General features: G+C 53.9%; 1 protein-coding gene and 1 long non-coding RNA gene across 2 annotated transcripts; one reads left to right on the top strand and one right to left on the bottom strand.

The window, feature by feature from the left end:
• Positions 1 to 937: 937 nt before the first annotated feature.
• Positions 938 to 13,392, bottom strand: Fgfrl1 (fibroblast growth factor receptor like 1). Its single transcript, XM_021162475.2, has 7 exons — positions 13,292 to 13,392; positions 12,706 to 12,786; positions 4,302 to 4,574; positions 3,114 to 3,194; positions 2,722 to 3,006; positions 2,289 to 2,642; positions 938 to 2,073 (listed from the first exon to the last, which is right to left on the bottom strand). Exons 2-7 carry the CDS (start codon positions 12,770 to 12,772, stop codon positions 1,544 to 1,546), a joined length of 1,590 nt encoding a protein of 529 aa, XP_021018134.1. The 5' UTR covers positions 12,773 to 12,786; positions 13,292 to 13,392; the 3' UTR covers positions 938 to 1,543.
• A 399-nt stretch (positions 13,393 to 13,791) lies between these two features.
• Positions 13,792 to 16,776, top strand: LOC110293830. The gene is made up of 3 exons (XR_002377862.2): positions 13,792 to 13,988; positions 14,120 to 14,291; positions 16,541 to 16,776. It is a non-coding gene; the product is annotated as an uncharacterized LOC110293830 (long non-coding RNA).
• Positions 16,777 to 17,129: the final 353 nt, after the last annotated feature.

Raw genomic sequence — 17,129 nt, 5'->3', positions numbered from 1 at the left:
CCAAATATGGCTACCCCAGGAGTTCAAGGGCTAAGAGCCATCTTATATGAAGGAGTCCTATAAAGAAATGTCCAGAGTAACTAAACTGACTCCTGAGGGGCCCACACAGAGAGACACTTGGTGAAACTCAGTGGTCATTTGTTATCTATAGATGCTAAGAAAGGTGACTTCTCTCAGGGAAAAGCTCTTAGAACCATGGCAGGACCCTTGCATCAATTCTGGATCATGCATGTGGGATTTTTATGCATGCATACATATGATACTGGAGACTGAACTGACTTCCCACATATATTAGACAAGCACTCTACTACTGAGATATATGCCCAGCCCTGTGTGCCTTAGGGAGCTATGAACCTGGGATAGATATCCCAGCCTCCAAAAATGCTAGGTGAATCAGAGCCTCAGTTTCCCTGATTGATTATCACCATAGGAGGACCTCGGAAACACTCAGCTGGAACCCTGAGGAAAGAGGTTACTGTGATTCTGGGGTTGACCCTATCTCAGTTCTAAGCAGCTTCCCTGCTAAGGACACATAAAATGGAACAACAAAAAGTAGGTTCCCAGCTAAGGGCAGGGTCACACACAGAATAGAGGGATAATACTCATCTATGTGTACAACAGCACTCCCAACAGGCCCCAGAGTAGTTCACAAACACCCCATACCACCAGCTAGCTGCAGCCACTCCTGGTACACCATGAAGCTCAGAAGACAAGACCTGGGAAAACCCAGCTCTGGGGTCTAGGAAAGGAAAGGCAGGCACTTCCCTAAAGGAAAGGCACCCAGGCACAGTATCAGTACATGTGGATACATGTAAGCTAGGACATGTATACACACATACTTATCAGTGCATAAATGTGAGTATACCCAAAAGTGAGCACATGAGTGTGCTCACTGGCACATACACAAACAGACCAACCCCAGGTAAAAACACCAGAATGAGAAAAGGAGGCAATTTCTTGTTTAACAAAATAAATTAAATATACGAGGCTTCAGCTCAAACTCTATATAAAATTACAGAGACCAGGCAGCCATGGACAGTGAGGGTACCCAATGTAACCACAAGGCCAGGCAGGTCCCAGGCCCCAGGGAAGGCCAGAATCCCTGTGTCCCAGCCCTCCTTACATTATTATTAATATTATTTCATTTCTTAAATATAAATATTGAGGCCCTTCTCTCTAGCAAGGGGAGGGTGGCTCAAACCTCCAGGCATGGCTACACTGTTCACCCCAGTCAGGTTGATGATAGGCTCCTGGATACTCAGGGCACATGGAGGCACACCAAGGTCAGGCAGGAACACAGATGGGCAGGGGTGGGGAAGTGGCCATGACCACTAAGACATGAGGGAGATTCCTTCAACTAGCCATCGCTACATGTCACTGCAAAGTCACACCACAAATCCTCCTGAAGGTTTCTCAGGTTGTGTGTGCACTTGTGCACACGTTTACACGTTTAAACATGTGCGTGTGTGGATCTGGCTGGCTGTTCATCTGGTAGTACATATATCTATATGGCCAAGTTTGTGAGTGTCCACCATAAGGCACCCTAAGATACTCTTCCTCCACTGTTCTCAATTCTCCCAACCTGTTGCCTTGGCCCCCATATGCCTACCTCAGGACACAGTGCTTGGAGATTGGCTGTATTTAGCACTGATAGTGGACATGCTGGTGTTGATGAACCTTGCCCTCCACATGAGAGCGTGTGTGTGCATGTGTGTGTATGTGTGTGTGTGTGCACATCTGTGTATAGCTTGGGGTACAGCTTGGGGCCAGCAGTTGAGCCAGAGGCCAGGATGTGCTGGGGGGCCATGGTGGACCCATGCTCCTCACACATGCCCACAGCCAATGAGGGCAGGTCCTTGTCACCACTGCGTTCTCGGGTTGTCCCTGGGGGACGATGCCCAGGCACAGGAAGTGTAGATGCTGGGGCACATGGCTTCTTCTTAGTCTGGCAAAGCCAGAGCAACACAGTGCCTAGGATGAAGACAGCACCAGCTGGGATGCCGATCACCACAGGCCATGGCAGGCTTGTGGATGACGATGAAGAAGCCATAGGAGGCCCTGGAGGCTTGGGGTCTGCAAGAGAGATTAAGAAGAAGAGTAGGGGACAACCAGCCCAAATGTGAACTATATGGACAGCACCCCTGAACTCCCTATGAGGCAAGGATAACCCACAAGGAAGGGGAAAGGATAGGGAGCCCCCACTTTCCAAGTGGACATTGGGGAACCCCAGGACAGCCCAGACCAGTGGTAGAGACTGAGAGTAAGCATGGGTGGGCAGCCCCACACACCTGGTAATACAGTGAGGAAGGCGCTACGGAAACTGTAGCCCATGGTATTTGCGCCTAGGCAGATGTACATGCCAGCATCATCCTGGCGGGCCCGAGAGATGAGCAGCTTGTTGAGGTAGGAGCCATCAGGCCGTGACCACACATCACCCGTGGGCAACACCACAAACTTCTGGCCACCCACGTCAATGGTGGAGTTGTGGCGTCCCTCAGAGCCATACTCCACCCGCTTCAGCCACTGGATCACAGGCTTCACGTCACTGCGCACCTTGCACTGGAAGGACGTTGTCCCACCAAAGTCCACCGTTGTGTTCACAGGGTGTGTCCCTGTGAGCACAGGCTTGGAACGAGTCCGCTCTAAGCCAAGGACAAACAAACATGTCAGCACAGTTTTAGGCACCACGGGCCCCTGTCGTACCACAGACCCACCACTCACGGATTACATCCACTTTGTAGGTGGCGTTGATGGCACCGGCCTTGTTGGATACACGGCACGTGTACTTGCCACTGTCTTCAGGCTTCAGGTTCTTCAAGCTCAGTGTCCACTTCTTCTTTCTGTGTTCACTGGCCTCTAGATGCGTCAAGGTCTGGTCATCCTTCATCCACATGATGTCTGGCCGTGGGTGCCCACTGGCCACACACTTGAGCCGCACAGAGCTACCCACAGGCCGTGCAATCACTCGGCGCCTCATCTTGGAGGGCTGTGTGAAGCGAGGCCGTGCTGTGGGGCAGGGCAGCATCGAGGTCAGTAGAAGGGCTATGTAAAGATGCCAGGAGCACAGCACTGCCCAGTTCCAAGCACACGCAGGCTCCCCACCCCATACTTACCCCACTGCTGGCTGGCTGGGTCCTCCTGGCCCCCCGAAGAACCACCTGGCCCAGGGCTCTCCTTCCCTGGACTAATATCATCTGTAGGAAAGTAGGTAGTAAGGAGGCCAGGTGAGGGATACACAGGAGCACCTCATCAGGGCACCTAGCAGGCCCTGGCTGAGACAGTCCTAGAACCCAAAAAAAGGCCATGGCCATACCCACATGTCAGGATTCAAGGACAGCTGGACAAGGGCTGCCTGCCAGCCCCCTCCCGGGGTGCAGGTGACCCTGATAGGCATGGTGGGACTGGAGAACCGCCCCCCACCCTGGCTCCGGGGGGTCTGCAGGGCTCACGAGGAGGGGGCCAGGCCCAGCCAGCAGCTGCAGTAACCCTAGCCCACATCAAGGGGCCGAGTGCTTGGTGCAGAGACATGGCTTACATACCGCCTGGTCATCATCCTCTTTGAAAGGATGGGGGTGGGGAGGGTGGACAGCCGTAATATTCCCATTCCAAACCCAGAGAAGGCCTTGAGGCCTGTACTGGGCAGTGACGGGGGAGGGGCTGGGTGTGATAAGGAATGTCCCCCTATGACAGCCGCCTCTTCCACCAGCCTGGGACCAAGGACCAGGCTGTCCAAGGCCACTACCTTAGACCTCCACTGCAAAGAGAATCAGCCAGGCTGAGGGCCCCACACTAGGGAGCCCAAGAAAGAAGACGGGCCCTGACTGCTACCAATGTGCGGAGGGTGTGTCACCAAAGACACCTGCCCATTCCCTATTGACTGGGCCCCAGGGACAGAAAAGAACAGAGGCCATTCACTTCTTGCGGCCCCTCTGAACTCTGAAACCTGAGCCTCAAAGTCATGGCTGCCAAGGCTTGCACTGCCAAGTCCTCAGCCCACTCCACCCTACCCCACCCAGCAGCTCTTCAGTGGAACCACTGCCTGAGCTACCCATCCCCCCTCAATCCATTTCTGCCACCTGGAAGCAAAGACCCAAGGCCAGCCTGGTGGCAGGGGGCCCTTGGCTGCCCTAGGGCCCAAGGTAGGAATAGGGACAGACAGACCCTCCTGATCTTGTCTATATCCAGGTTGATTTGGTGCAGGCAAAACAAGCAGGGTGGGAGAATCCAGGTGTGTCTGCTGCACACTTTGCGCCCAGCCAATTTTGGCCCCACCGTAATCTCTGACTCAAACACCAACTGACCCATGATGATGAGAGTGTAGTTGACGCTGAGGCTGCCAAAGCCATTGGTGGCCTTGCACACATAAACACCGGCATCCTCGGCCTCCACCTCCTTCACCTTCAGCCCCTGGGGCAGCACACGGAAGCGGCTCCAGCCACTGTGGATTGTGCGGCCATCTTTGGTCCACATGGTCAACGGTGGTGGGTCCCCCTCCACTGGGCACTGTAGCCGCACAGTGCGGCCCAGGCGGGCCACCTGCCGTGGGACCACTTTGTCTGCCATTCTTGGGGGTCCTGCAAGAGTTAGAGGACTTGGATAGGGGAACACACAAGGGGAGTAAAAGCTTGACACAGTGGAACCCTACCTGGACACCACTGAAGAAGTCTGCTTGGTATGGCAGAGGCCCCAAAACATGAAACTTATTCCCAACCACAGTAGCCTATGTCCAACACGTTCCACTGTGTCAATCCCAAGCAGCTTGCTTAGCATCACCATAGCAAGCAGTGTCCCCGAGAAGGAGAATGGAAAGGCCAGAGGGGTCACAGCTTAATTCAATATTAAAAAAAAAAAAATCCAAACCAAGAAAACAGGGACATCCCTTTGTCTCACCAGAGAGAACTATATGTTCTCTAGTCAAAAAGGAGGGAGCCCAAGACCAGGACAGCGGGATGGGTTTTGGCTGGTTTCTTTTTCCATACACATAGCTTCACAGGATATCTTATGTTCCTGCTACACACCATACGACCTCTGGCTACTGAGCCTTCATCATCCCAGATCAGTCAGGCCCAAGGAAGAGAAAGCCATCTTACACCTGTTTCAGCTGGAAATGGGTGGAAATGGGTGAGCAGGAGAAACCACCTAGGATAAACAGCTAGGTGTACATTTGCCAGCACTCACTGTCATGTACGTGCGCCCATCAGCAAGGGTTCCCTACAGTCACAGATGTGTATGCACCCACAGACAAATGATTGTTCTGTCTGTGTGCTCTGTGTATGACTTCATGGACAGAATTTGCTTGGGGCTGTCACCAGTCCCAGGGGCCATAGCTGCCTGTGATACACATGATAAAGTATCCTGAGGGTTTAAATCTTAGAGGGCTGCCTGTGATACACATGATAAGCAAGGGCTGGGCAGATTCAGTAAATCTGCTTCATAAGGAAGAACCTACTGGGCCCTGCCCATGTGAGTGACAGACCCTAGGTCATACCTAAGGATTTGGCCTGGCCTTAGGAGACAGCCCTCCAACAGGATGCTCATAGGAAGGGCCCATAGCAGAGACTCAAGTCCCATAAGTCAAGGCCACCATCCTGGAAAGGGCCATCCTGGAACCCACAACTCTGGCCATTGGAAACACACTCCCAACATCACCAACCCACATCAAGCATCCTTCTCAGTGCCAGCCATCAAGGTAACTCTAGACAGGAGTGTGACCAGGTGCAGCAGGCAACAAGCGACTACCTGGCTGGGAGGGTGAGTACAGAGTGCACAGAGCCTGCAGGTACCAGAAAGGTGAAGGGCTGGCAGGGTGAGAGGGAGAGAACCACACCCACTGCATGAGACTGTCAAGGGTCACCTCTGAACAAAGAGAGACATCCGTAGTCCTACAGCCCACCCACACGTCACGTTTCTAATCTGTCGGTGAGGAGCACCTACCACATCAAATGACTCTAGCCAGGATGGTCCTGGACAGAGCATGCAAGGTTGGATAAGCACAATGGTGTCAACAGGCCGCCTGTGCAAGCTCAGCGGTGATGCAGCACTGGGCCTGGGGGCACGTGTGATTTTTATAAGCAGCTGGTGCTTCCTCAGCATGCAGTTGCCCTAGTTATATGGCCACTGTCAGCCCAGGCACGCTTCTATGGATGCCTTCAGACTCCCAGAGGCTGCTTTTCAGGGCCCACTCTGATGTACTAACATGGACTTTAAGGAGGAAGAAAAAAAAAAAAAAAAAAAGGCAGCTCAAAGGGAGGGGCCATGTCTCCCAGTGAAAACCCAAGGGCAGCATTCCTGTTCAATGGGGCAGGGAGACACAGAGGAAGGGGTCCTCCCACACCTCTCCTTTTCTTGTAATCACATGGCCCAGATCCTTTCCCATCTTTCTGAGACCCTCTTCTCTGCTTCCATTCAGGGTCCCTGGGCCCAAAGCTGCTATCAACTGAGATCTCAACACCAGCCTTCATCCTCACTTTCCTTCATGGCTTCCTCTAGAAAGGGAAATAGCAGACGTAGGAAGAGAGCTGTCAGCCCACCTCTCCCCTAATCTGTTCTGTTCACAGACCACCTAAGGCAGAAGGCCAATCCAAACACAGTTGTCCCAAGGTTCTCCTCCTGCATCCAGCTTACAGTATGAAAGGCTGCTGGGTACTCATCACATGGGCCTCTTGAGATCTCTTCCCTATACCTTCGTAAGTCTCAGCTCCATTCCCAAGCAACTCTACCCACCACCTGTCACTGTCTGAAATCCCACCACTCACAGGGCCTCCCAAGTTTCAGGTCAATGAGAAACTGGCCAAAGCCCTGACTGGCTCCACGGTCCCAACCTGGTATCCGAAGCCTCACAGGTAGACCCATACATGCTAGCATACACACATGTATTCAGTTGCCTAGAGGTGTTCTGGAGGCATACCTGGGGAATGCCCACAGGACAAACTAATCTATCGCCTACACCACATAGGGAGATCCTCAGAGAAACATAGCCTCACTGTGCCTCTAGGAAGCACCACTCCTCCTGACCTCAGACAGAGGAAGGAAAGCCTGGACAAGGGGATACTTAAGAAGCAGGAGCCCTGTCATGACCACTGCTGAGGGATGAGGCTAAGTAATTGCCAGATGGCTGGAAGCTTGGCCCTTGGGGCCTGCCTGCACACACTGCTGGGGGACAGGCTGGCGACAGGCCGGCCGGAGGAGCCAGCCTTATCCTAAAGCAAACAGTATCCTGCCAGCCCTGCCCCCAACTAAGTTCTACTGTATCCCACTGTGGGGCTGGGCTCTCGGGCTTGTTACAGAGACCTACATAAGGACCACCCCTACCCCCAACCCCCTGCAGAAAGCCCAGCCCCTAGAATTCTGGGAATTTGGGCCATAATATGGCCACCTTGGATCTATATTTAGCTCAGGAAACACAGCCCTCTTTGTTCTACCTGGACAGCCATTTACCCTACTCAGCCAGTGAGGAAACTAAGGACTTGAAGCTCAAGGCAATGGGGGTACTGCCTCACACTCTGCCTTAGGATAGCTGCAGGGGGTGGGGCCTAATGGCTATACCTGACCTTCTAACAGGGCTTGTCTGACCAGCCTACCCAGGCTGGCTCCTTCAGGAATGCCAGGAGTCTAAGAAAGCCCAACATGATCTGAAGGTCCCAGGCCAAGGAAGCTATACCAGCTTCTGGTCTCTCTATAACTTCTACAGCCAGATCAGCCAGATCCATACCTCTGAAAACCCTTACAGCTCCAGCCAGGTGAGACTTAACATTAGCCCAGAAGGAGACAGCATGGAGACCTTCTGCAGGAGGCACAGTCTATGTATATGTTCATAACCTGAAGGATGTGGTCAGTGTCAGGTCTAGATGCCAGGCTGGGGACTACAGGGGGAAATGCCTGGAGCCTGAGAAGTCAGATGAGCAAAGCTGAAAGCTGGGGTTCCAGGCCCGTTGACCTGCACTCCCCTCCTCAAAGGGCTCCGGCTAGCAACTGACCCTGGACAAAGTATGAGGACACCTGGCCCACTCAGGCCCAGCTTGGCCCTTGTGAGGCCTGCGTGGCCCTAGGAATTTCCGGCCGGAAAGGAATTCTCTGGCCAGGCAATGAGACTGGCTATGGAGTTGGTCAGCTAGCTCAGAGTGAACCTGCTCCTGGAGCTACAAAGTGATTATCTAGGGGACTCTGAGAATGGTGTGGAGAGCCTCAACCGCAAAGAAGTAGAATAGGCTCGTCTGGTTCTCGGGACACCTTGCTCCAAGACCCAGAGGGACTACAATAGGAGCCAACCCAAGCAGAATCACAGTACGGGCCTAATAGGTAATGAGCTTTCTATAACTGGTGTGACACACCCCTACAAAGGCACTGCCCTAGCCCCTGGCTGTGAGGACATATATCCCACAGTACTCACAGCTGGAGTCCCAGGACAGGGACAGGTGAGAAACCCACAGACAGTCCTCTAGGGCCAACACCTGCTAGGAGGCCAAAGCCCAGGAAGTGGCAGAGATGCCCCTCAAAAGAAAAGAGCATAGGTGACAGTCACAAGGCTCAACTGCCCATTAGGTGTGTGGGGCCAGGCTTTGTCTTGTCTTAAGGCTAAGATCCTTGAAAGAATATAACTGCATGGACACACACACAAACACATGTGTGTGCATGCACACACTCACAATTGTGGCCAGTAACACACAGACCCAGGGCTGTGAGAGGACTAGGGCTTGATAACTAACTGAAGGTGCCCAAGGGACAGACCCATAGGCTCCACAGCCAGATTGATAGGACTCAGGCAAGTAGTTATCCCATAAACGAGGCCACCTAAGCACCTCAAAGAAACACCATGCTCCAATAAGCTGGCTAGTAGAGCTAGCTTGCCTGTTACCCAGCAGTAGCAATTAGGCAAGCCAGAAGGATGTATGGAAGAGGGTTCTCTGGAGGCACTGCCTGGTCCCCTAGGTCTGTTCCTCTCTCTGGAATACCTCAGCTGCCACATCTGCCAGCTCCTAGACACTCCCTGAACCACCACGACCATATAGCATAGATATCATCAGATAAGGCCAGAGCCCTACAGGAGCCACATACATATCCACAGAAAGTGACTATCTCAGGACTCACTGAGGGGGATTCACCTGGACATCCAGCCCCTGACCCTCTTCTCACAAACACTGGCTTGTTGGACTGTGGGCTAGCTTCAAGTCAGAAAACCCAACAGGGCCCTGTCTCTAAGCAAGCCCTAACTCTGATTCTGGACATACCCGACACCTCAAAAGCTATGTCCTAAACCCAAAGCTCCTGAGACAATATGCTACCGACCTAGCCCAATAAAGACTGGCGGAATGTTGGGACTGCCTAAAACAAATAGTCCAGCAAAGCCATCACCACTGCCGACAGATTTCTTAGGGACAGAATTAAGGATGTGAGGGCTCTGAATCCCAGTTCCCCTCATCAATGTGTAGCTCTGAGCCTCAGCCCATGCCACACGACTACTCCCAGAAGCTGGAAGATAGGCTGCAAGGCATATAGGGGCAGCTCAGTAGAAGGCTTGGCCTGGTGTCCCAAGTTTCCTGCAGGGCACCTCCAAGACAGTCAGGGGCTGGAACCTTCTCCTACCATCCAGCATCACACCTGAGCCAGAACAGCAGATGGCCCCCTTCCCACCTACTTCTAGCGGCACCACCACTAGCTCTACAGACCCTTGGCAGTTCATACAAATCTCTCAGGAAATAAACTCCTGGTGGAAAGAAGAGTCATACTTCCTGCTCAGTGGGAAGCTCTTGCTTTTTGCAGCTATCCAATGGCATGCACCCTCTGTCCACCTTCCACCTCTCCTAAGCCTACACAGAGTACACCTACCACAGGTCTACTCTGTCTGCACCCCAGCCTGGGGCTCTTAGCTCCTCATACCCCATTCTCAGGAACCCCTTGCTCTCCTCCACCTTGAAATATAGGCAAGAGTACTGGTTAGAAGAGCAGGTAGCAGGAAGAGGAAGGTACCTATGAAGTACGGAAACAGAGGCTTAGACACACCTTACCCCCTATGCATTCTGGGGTCACCACATTAAGGCAAAATGAGGGAGAAGAGGCCACTATGGACCAAGCATCAGGTTCTGGCTATACAGAGGGCAGGTGGCCAGTAGGGGAAATGAGGCTGTTGGGCCACAGCCAACTGCCCCCAGCACTACCAGCAAAGACTGAGCCAAGGCCAGGAAAACCAGAGACTAGAGGCCTCAGCTGGGGAAAAACCAACATTTCCCTAGTAAGGGCCACAGCGCAGGGCAGGCTGACTGAAAGGCAACTCTGAGAGCCCAGAGGCCCATTGATCCTGCACAAAGGATAAAGGAGCCTGTGGTCGGTATTTCCAGGCCTAGCCAAAGGCGACTTTGTTCACAGCTCCCTCCCCGCCCCCAGGGGGACAGTGATTTATTTTCCCTTCCAGGAATAGGGCCCCAGATGTGAATGGGAGGCTGGCCCACATCCCTACCTCACAGGGGCTAGGCCTGGCTCCCGAACATCTACCTCACTCCAGCCACACTCTGATCAGCCACAGCCTGTGAAGAAAAGAGGCCTCCTACAGACTGTTTAAAAGCCAGGGTCAGCTCCACACAAATGGCCAATCATCATCTCTACAGCACCACATACACATCCTTCTCTACAACACAGTACTCTAGGCAAACTGCTGTACTGTACAGCTATGGCAGGCACCCCAACTGTCCATCAGGGCCAGCTCACTCCAAACCCAAAGACTGGGTCCAAAAGACAAAGACTCCTATGCTGGCTGCTCAGAGGCTGGTCCCAGAGGTGGCACTTCACTTTTAGACTTATCTTTGAGAATGGTATTCTGTTCTGAAACTTACATTCTAACTGTGAGAAACGGAATGGACGAAACCAAAACTTGTCTTTTTTCAAAGGGGGTGGGTGGAAGTATCTTAGGGCAAATTCACTGCATTGTGAAACTTTGGGCAAAGGGGAACTTTTAAAATATGATCCCAATCTAGAGATGTACAGATTCCAAAAACTATGACACCCCAGGGAAATAGCTTTCAAAACAGCCCAAATTCTACATGCAGTTCTTTGGCCCAATTTAAGGTCAAAATTGGGCCTACTCACGAAGAACCACTGGAGAAGGAATGCATTTGGAATAGCTTAGCCCCTCCAGTCCAGATTGTGCCTGAAGGGAGAAGTCAGCATAACTCAGGAAACGCCATTCTTCCACCCCAACCACAGGGCCCTTGCCCTTGGAAGGCAGATCTTTCCAGCTCCCTAGTGCTGGCCAAAGGCCTTCACTAGCACAGCCAGGGCGAGATACAAGGCACAGTCCCAGTACTGTGGCCAAGGGAGACAAAGGCAGAAACAGTGGCCCCTCTAGGACCATCACCAAAAAGGTAGTGCTGCTGCCCACTGCCACCCATCAATCTGCCTGAAGCTCCAGCCAGTGATCATGGCAGGGCAGAAGCCTTCAGAACCTCCTTTGCTGAGCAGCCAAAGAAGAGGCAGGTGCAGGGATGGGGTGTATCCAAACGGATAAAAGACCAATCAAAGACTGGGCCACCAGTTGGGGGGGGGGGTGGTGAAGAGACAACTCACCCAGCATGGCCCAAGTGCCTACATGCCCAGGACACTGTCCAGCCCAGCTGTGCCTGGACAGCCCCCACCCTCCAGCCAGCCAGTCCCCAAGCAGAAGAGGGGGGGTTATAGTGGCATAAGGCCCACCTGGGCCGCCGCCCGCCGCCCAACACCAAACGTGGCCATATAAGGCCAGGTTGGGCTCAGTGCGCCCGCGCTGGTGGCGGGGGGAGGAGATGCGAAGCCTCAGAGGACTGGTGGACAGAGCAAGGACAGTCCTGAGTGGCCAACACACCCAAAGGGCCCGCCTGGCCATCAGTCCTGCCTAACCATAGGGGAGCCCAGCACTGTGCCCCGTGACACTGGAACACAGTGGCCAAAAATCTACGGGCATGGATCACCCATCAGTTCTGGGTGCCCTCTGCCAGGGCTAGGTCTAGGGCAGAGCTCCCTACAGAACAGAAGACGATGTAGCCAAGCCATAGTGTAGTGTATCCTGCAACAACATAGTGTATGACCCTGTGGTCTAAGATCTTCCACCTTCACTGTAGTGATGTTCTGTGCTCTGGGGACTCCCAGATGGTAGACTATGCTACCTGTAATAGATAAGCAAGCCAAGGGTCCAGAGCTGGGTCAGCTGAGGGCTGGATCCGAGTGAGCTCCAATCACCAAGATGTCACCAATGTTCTCTATATTCAGCTAGGCACTGTGTGAGTCTCTACAAACTCCCAGGGACCCAATTAGGTTTTTTTCTGCTGCCACAACGAGTCCACTCCCCAAGAATCTGGGGGAGGGGTGACAACCACCTGTTCTCCACCTAGATATGCACCTGAAAGTGTGTTTATGCAAGATTATGAGGCTGTCCTGGAAAGGACCTAGGCAAGGCCAACGGTCAAATGATTCTGGGGCCCCTTTACATGATGTGTCAGCCAAAGAGGGTGAGCTGGGGGTATCTGATTGTGACTAGGTAACCCCAAGAGTGAGGTAGAGGCATGTAAAACCGACAGTACTTCAGGTTAAGGATGGGGGTTGCGGGGAGGATCTGCTGCAATGGAGCAGACAGGGAGGGGAGGAGTGTGCCAGGCGGGCACTGTGTGGCAGAGTTCAGGGCTGGCGGGAAAGGGGCGGCGCTGCAGTGGCCAAAGCGCCAGACTGGGCGCCAGGACTCACCTCGCGCCGCCTCAGCCGACGGGAGGGCCCCCAATAGCAGCAGCAGCAGCGCGGGGCTCCGCGTCATCTCGCCGGTCGGACCTGAAGCAGGGGCGCGGTCACTGGGAGCTGGACTGGACGCCACTCAGGGCTCAGGCCCGCAAGACCCAGGTCGCGGCCGCAGAGCCAGGGTCCGGCCCCCCTCGGCGCCGAGCTCCAGGCAAAGGAAGCGAGGCGCGTAGACGCTGAGCGTATCAAAGGCAGACAAAGGGTTTACACTAATTACCAGCCGCCCCCGCCGCCCCCTTTCCAAACACCGTCTGGATTCCTGGCGCTTGTAACTCGGGCCCTGCCCGCGGGACACACAACACCGAGCGGCCCCGCAGATAATCGCCTGCGCCATTAGCGGACAAATTTGCGCTGGGGGGCCCACGTGGGGCTCAAGCGGGGGCGGGGCGCGGGGCAGGGCCGCGGGCCCCACAGGAGCAGCTACGGCGCTAGCCCGGCTCCCGCCCCGCACAGTGATCGCGGCCCTGCCCTTCGCGCCCCGCACTCTAACCCATTCCAGCCCTCCCTCCGGGGGTCGCGGACGTACAGCCCGGCTCACCTCGACAGGGATCAGCGCGGGTGCGCGCAGCAGGCAACGGGGTCAGAGCCGGGCCCCTGAGCAGCGCGACGCGGTCATCGCTGCCCCGGGCGCCGCATCCCGCCCCCCGCGCCCCCGGGCCCGGCCTGGGCGGGGCGGCGCTACCTGGGCGCTGGCGGCTGGGGCCGGGCTGGGGCGCGGGGCGCGCTGTCCACGCGGATAAACGGCGGGGCTGGGCGAGGGCGGGGAAGAGGGGCGGCGGGGCGAGGGGCCCGGGGCGCCGCGCCGCGAGGCGTCCTTCCCTGCGGGGCTTTGTCAACTCTCCCGGAGCGAGCGCGGAGCAGCCCTGAGCTCCGCCCCGCACAACTTCCGGCCAATCTGCGAGCCCCAGTCCGCCCCGTTCCCCGCCCCTCCCCGAAACTTTGCTCCAATCCGCACACGTGCCCGCCAGGCTCGCAGCTTAACCCTCGCAGTGCTTCTGCCCTTCAGGCTGGCGACTCCCCGGAGCGCGCCCAGTCGGCCCAGCCTCGCCGCGCCCCCGCCCCTGGGCTCTGGAAACGCGCGGTCCCGCTAGCCTGAAGACCAGCTGATGGCCGCGGAGCCCACTCCGGATCTGCACCAGCTAGGCCCCTGGCCCCCAGAGCTGGCCGTTACTGCACTGTCTCTAGTCCCGGCTTTAAACTGGAGGAAGGGAGCTGAACGGAACCTTCGAGCTTTTGTGAGTAGAGAGGCCGCTGTGCTGCTCTGGTTTGAGGCCGGGGGTGGGGTGGGGGGTGCAGGGGGAGATGGCGCAGATCTCCAGTGCTGGAGTCCAACGAAGCCCTGACTTGAGCATCTACTTGTACCTAGGACCTTAGGAAGGCTGAGAAGGTCCTACAGCACACCTGGAGACTTCTCTGCACCTCACCTGCTTTGTGATAGTAATCACAAAGGACATGGATAACAAGTCAACACACCCTTTTGTCTTTGCTACTTAGCAAGTGTCTTGCTGTACCCCTGCACCCATCAAACTGAAAGACTGGTGAGTTTCCCAAACCTCACTAGCTCCCTTCAGCAGCGGCAGCATTCTGATCCATCCCGAGTTCTCTCCAGACAGCTTCCTGCCTACCCTCACTCACCAGAGCCAAAATTCATCAAAACATGAGTCTTGCCAGTTTTCTCAACATAAATCCCATAATTTTTGACGCCCCGGTAGTGCCTCCCAAGAGGCCACTCCTATGCTCTGCTTTCAAGGACCCTGATCCAAACAGCTTTTCTTCTCTAAGCTAAGAAGCACCCCTCTTTCCGGAAGCCTGTCAGAGACAAATGAAACCGAGGAATACCCTAGTGTTCCTAGCCCCAAATTCTGTTTCTGGGCCAGTGTGGGCAAATGGAGGTAAACCTTGTCTCCTCTGCGTGAAGGTCCAAGTACACATCTCAACTGCAACGCTGTGTCTCAGAAGCAGCCCACAGAACTTTCTCTGGGCTACCAGAGGATTTGGGCTAGTACTGAGGTCACAGAAAGCATTTAAAACAGATAGAGTGGGTCCTTACTAGTCTGAGTAGGTCCTGGCTCCACAGAAAGTTTTGTGAGGAGATGCCACCGAAGCATGTAGAGCAACAACATTGTGTTGCTGCCAACCAAGGGCAGTTGTGTGTGGAGGTGGCTTTGTAGTGTGGGGAGGTTAAAAGCAAATGAGCCCAATGGGCAGAAAAAGGTAAGCAATGGGTTGAAGTTAGACGGGAAGGTGCAGAGACCACAGGTACGAGTGAGGCTTGTTCAAAGACATAGGTGTGTCAGTACAGGTGTGCCAGGAAGGGAGAAACACTACTCTATGCTTCCCTTCTGCCTGGCCACTAGGCCCTAAACCCCTGGTCACCACCTCCAGCCTCCTTCACCTTATATGTTCCCTGCTGAAGAGACCGCCCGCCCCACCCCCACCCTCACCCCCCGCACCTGTTCCCTGTGGCCCGCCTGCCCAGGTTTTCCACTCCTTACCCCTGCCCGGCGAAAGAACACGCTGCCCCCTGGCGGAGGTGATAGGTTCGGCAGCTATGGAGGGAATTTACCACCCCAGCCCCGCCCCACCCCGCCACGTCCTGCCCGGTGCTCACAGGGTATCCACTCCTGCTGTCCGGAAACCGCTGCGCAGCTTTGGAACCTGGCTAGGCTCCCCTCACTGCTCTTTGGAACCCGAAACCGGAGTGTCTTGAATGCAAGCCCTGCCCCTTTAAAAGTGAAACCTAGGCCGTTGGCCATTCCCTGTCCATTCGGCAATCCCACTTCAGAGCATCACAAGTTTGTTTGCAGCATCTGCCAGCAGAGGTAAACCCCACAGTTCCTAATTCTCTGTGATCCTCATTCTCTGAGCCCTGGTAAGACCAGGCTCTGTGGGCTGGTGAGATGGCTCAGTGGGTAAGAGCACCCGACTGCTCTTCCGAAGGTCCAGAGTTCAAATCCCAGCAACCACATGGTGGCTCACAACCATCCGTAACAAGATCTGGCGCCCTCTTCTGGAGTGTCTGAAGACAGCTACAGTGTACTTACATATAATAAATAAATAAATCTTAAAAAAAAAAAAAAAAAGACCAGGCTCTGTGATGGCCTGGAAGTGTGGCTGAACTAGTTAGACAATCAACCTTACTGAGGATAGCTCAGGATCAGCTGCAGAGGCTGAAAAGTGCATATGGCGCTAAAGAGACCTGCAGAAGACTGAGATGTAGTAAGGATTCGATTTGCACTCTCACCTGAAATAATTAACAGTGACAAATATGTGTGGAAGCCACTGAAGACATGAGGCAGGTGAGATGCAAGTTAGAGGGCAAGAGGACAAAAGTCCACTGATTTCCAGAGACTTAAGAAGAGAACCCCACCCAGCACTGAGGGCCTCCAGAAAGGACCGAGAAAACAAGCGTGGGAAATTCTAGAACAGGAAACACTGCATTCAGTCAGACACAGTGTCCACAGCCCAAGTCAGACCCCGAAGTTCAAGTGCAGTAGCTAGAATATAAAAATAAGCTTTCCTCAGTTGAAGTGGGGGAGACTCACCCAGACTCTGCCCCTTCCTGATGATGTGTGAAAATGAGACCCAGAGGATCCCCCAGCCTCCAGTTGACCCAGCCATATCCCAGAAGCATGTGCAGAAATAGAAATATTCACCATAATTCCAGATGTCCAGGAAAAGAAATGTGGCGTTATAGCTCAGATGGGGAAGGTGGACAGAAGCAACAGGTAGCAGAGTTAGAAAGTAGAAACATCACATGTTTTCGGTGATTATTTCTGTTTTTCAGATGTTGCAGAAAGCCAGGAGTGACCAGTCACCCCAGTACTCAGGAGACTGAGGCTGGGGGTTCGTGAGTTACATAGGACAACCTGGACTGTAGAGTGAGCCTGTGAGTATGGAAGATGGAGTGCTACAAAGAAAGTGGAGACATTGAATACAATCATGGGAGAAAAATATCTTGTAACCACAAATCTAATTTCTTTTTTTTTATATTTATTTATTTATGTATATGACTACACTGTAGCTGTCATCAGACATACCAGAAGAGGGCATCAGATCCCATGACAGATGGTTGTGAGCCACCATTTGGTTGCTGGGATTTGAACTCAGGACCTCTGGAAGAGCAGTCAGTGCTCCTAACCACTGAGCCATCTCTCCAGCCCCACAAATCTAATTTCTATGTATGGAATTAAGCTCTTGATATTAAGATGGTGGATAATTGTCAAAGCAAGGGTTGCTGGGCTTGAATGCAACAGAACTGTGCAAAGAAAGCACAGGAAGATGGCTGGGTGGAGTGACCATACCCCACACATATGAAAATTTAAAATATGTAATCTCAATAGCACAAACTCTGCAGACAGTGGAAATATAATGTA

This window comes from Mus caroli, chromosome 5 (assembly GCF_900094665.2).
Source record: "Mus caroli chromosome 5, CAROLI_EIJ_v1.1, whole genome shotgun sequence".
In the NCBI taxonomy this organism is placed as follows: Eukaryota; Metazoa; Chordata; class Mammalia; order Rodentia; family Muridae; genus Mus; species Mus caroli.
Note: the sequence above shows the minus strand (reverse complement) of the source record. Positions and strands in the feature narration are given on the sequence as shown.

Coding starts and splice junctions, on each gene's coding strand:
- Fgfrl1 (XM_021162475.2), bottom strand. CDS start 12,772: ATGACGCGGAGCCCCGCGCTGCTGCTGCTGCTATTGGGGGCCCTCCCG. Junction 3,195..4,301: donor CTACACTCTCATCATCATGG/GTCAGTTGGTGT, acceptor ACTTTCCTACAG/ATGATATTAGTCCAGGGAAG. Junction 3,007..3,113: donor CCCAGCCAGCCAGCAGTGGG/GTAAGTATGGGG, acceptor CCTGCCCCACAG/CACGGCCTCGCTTCACACAG.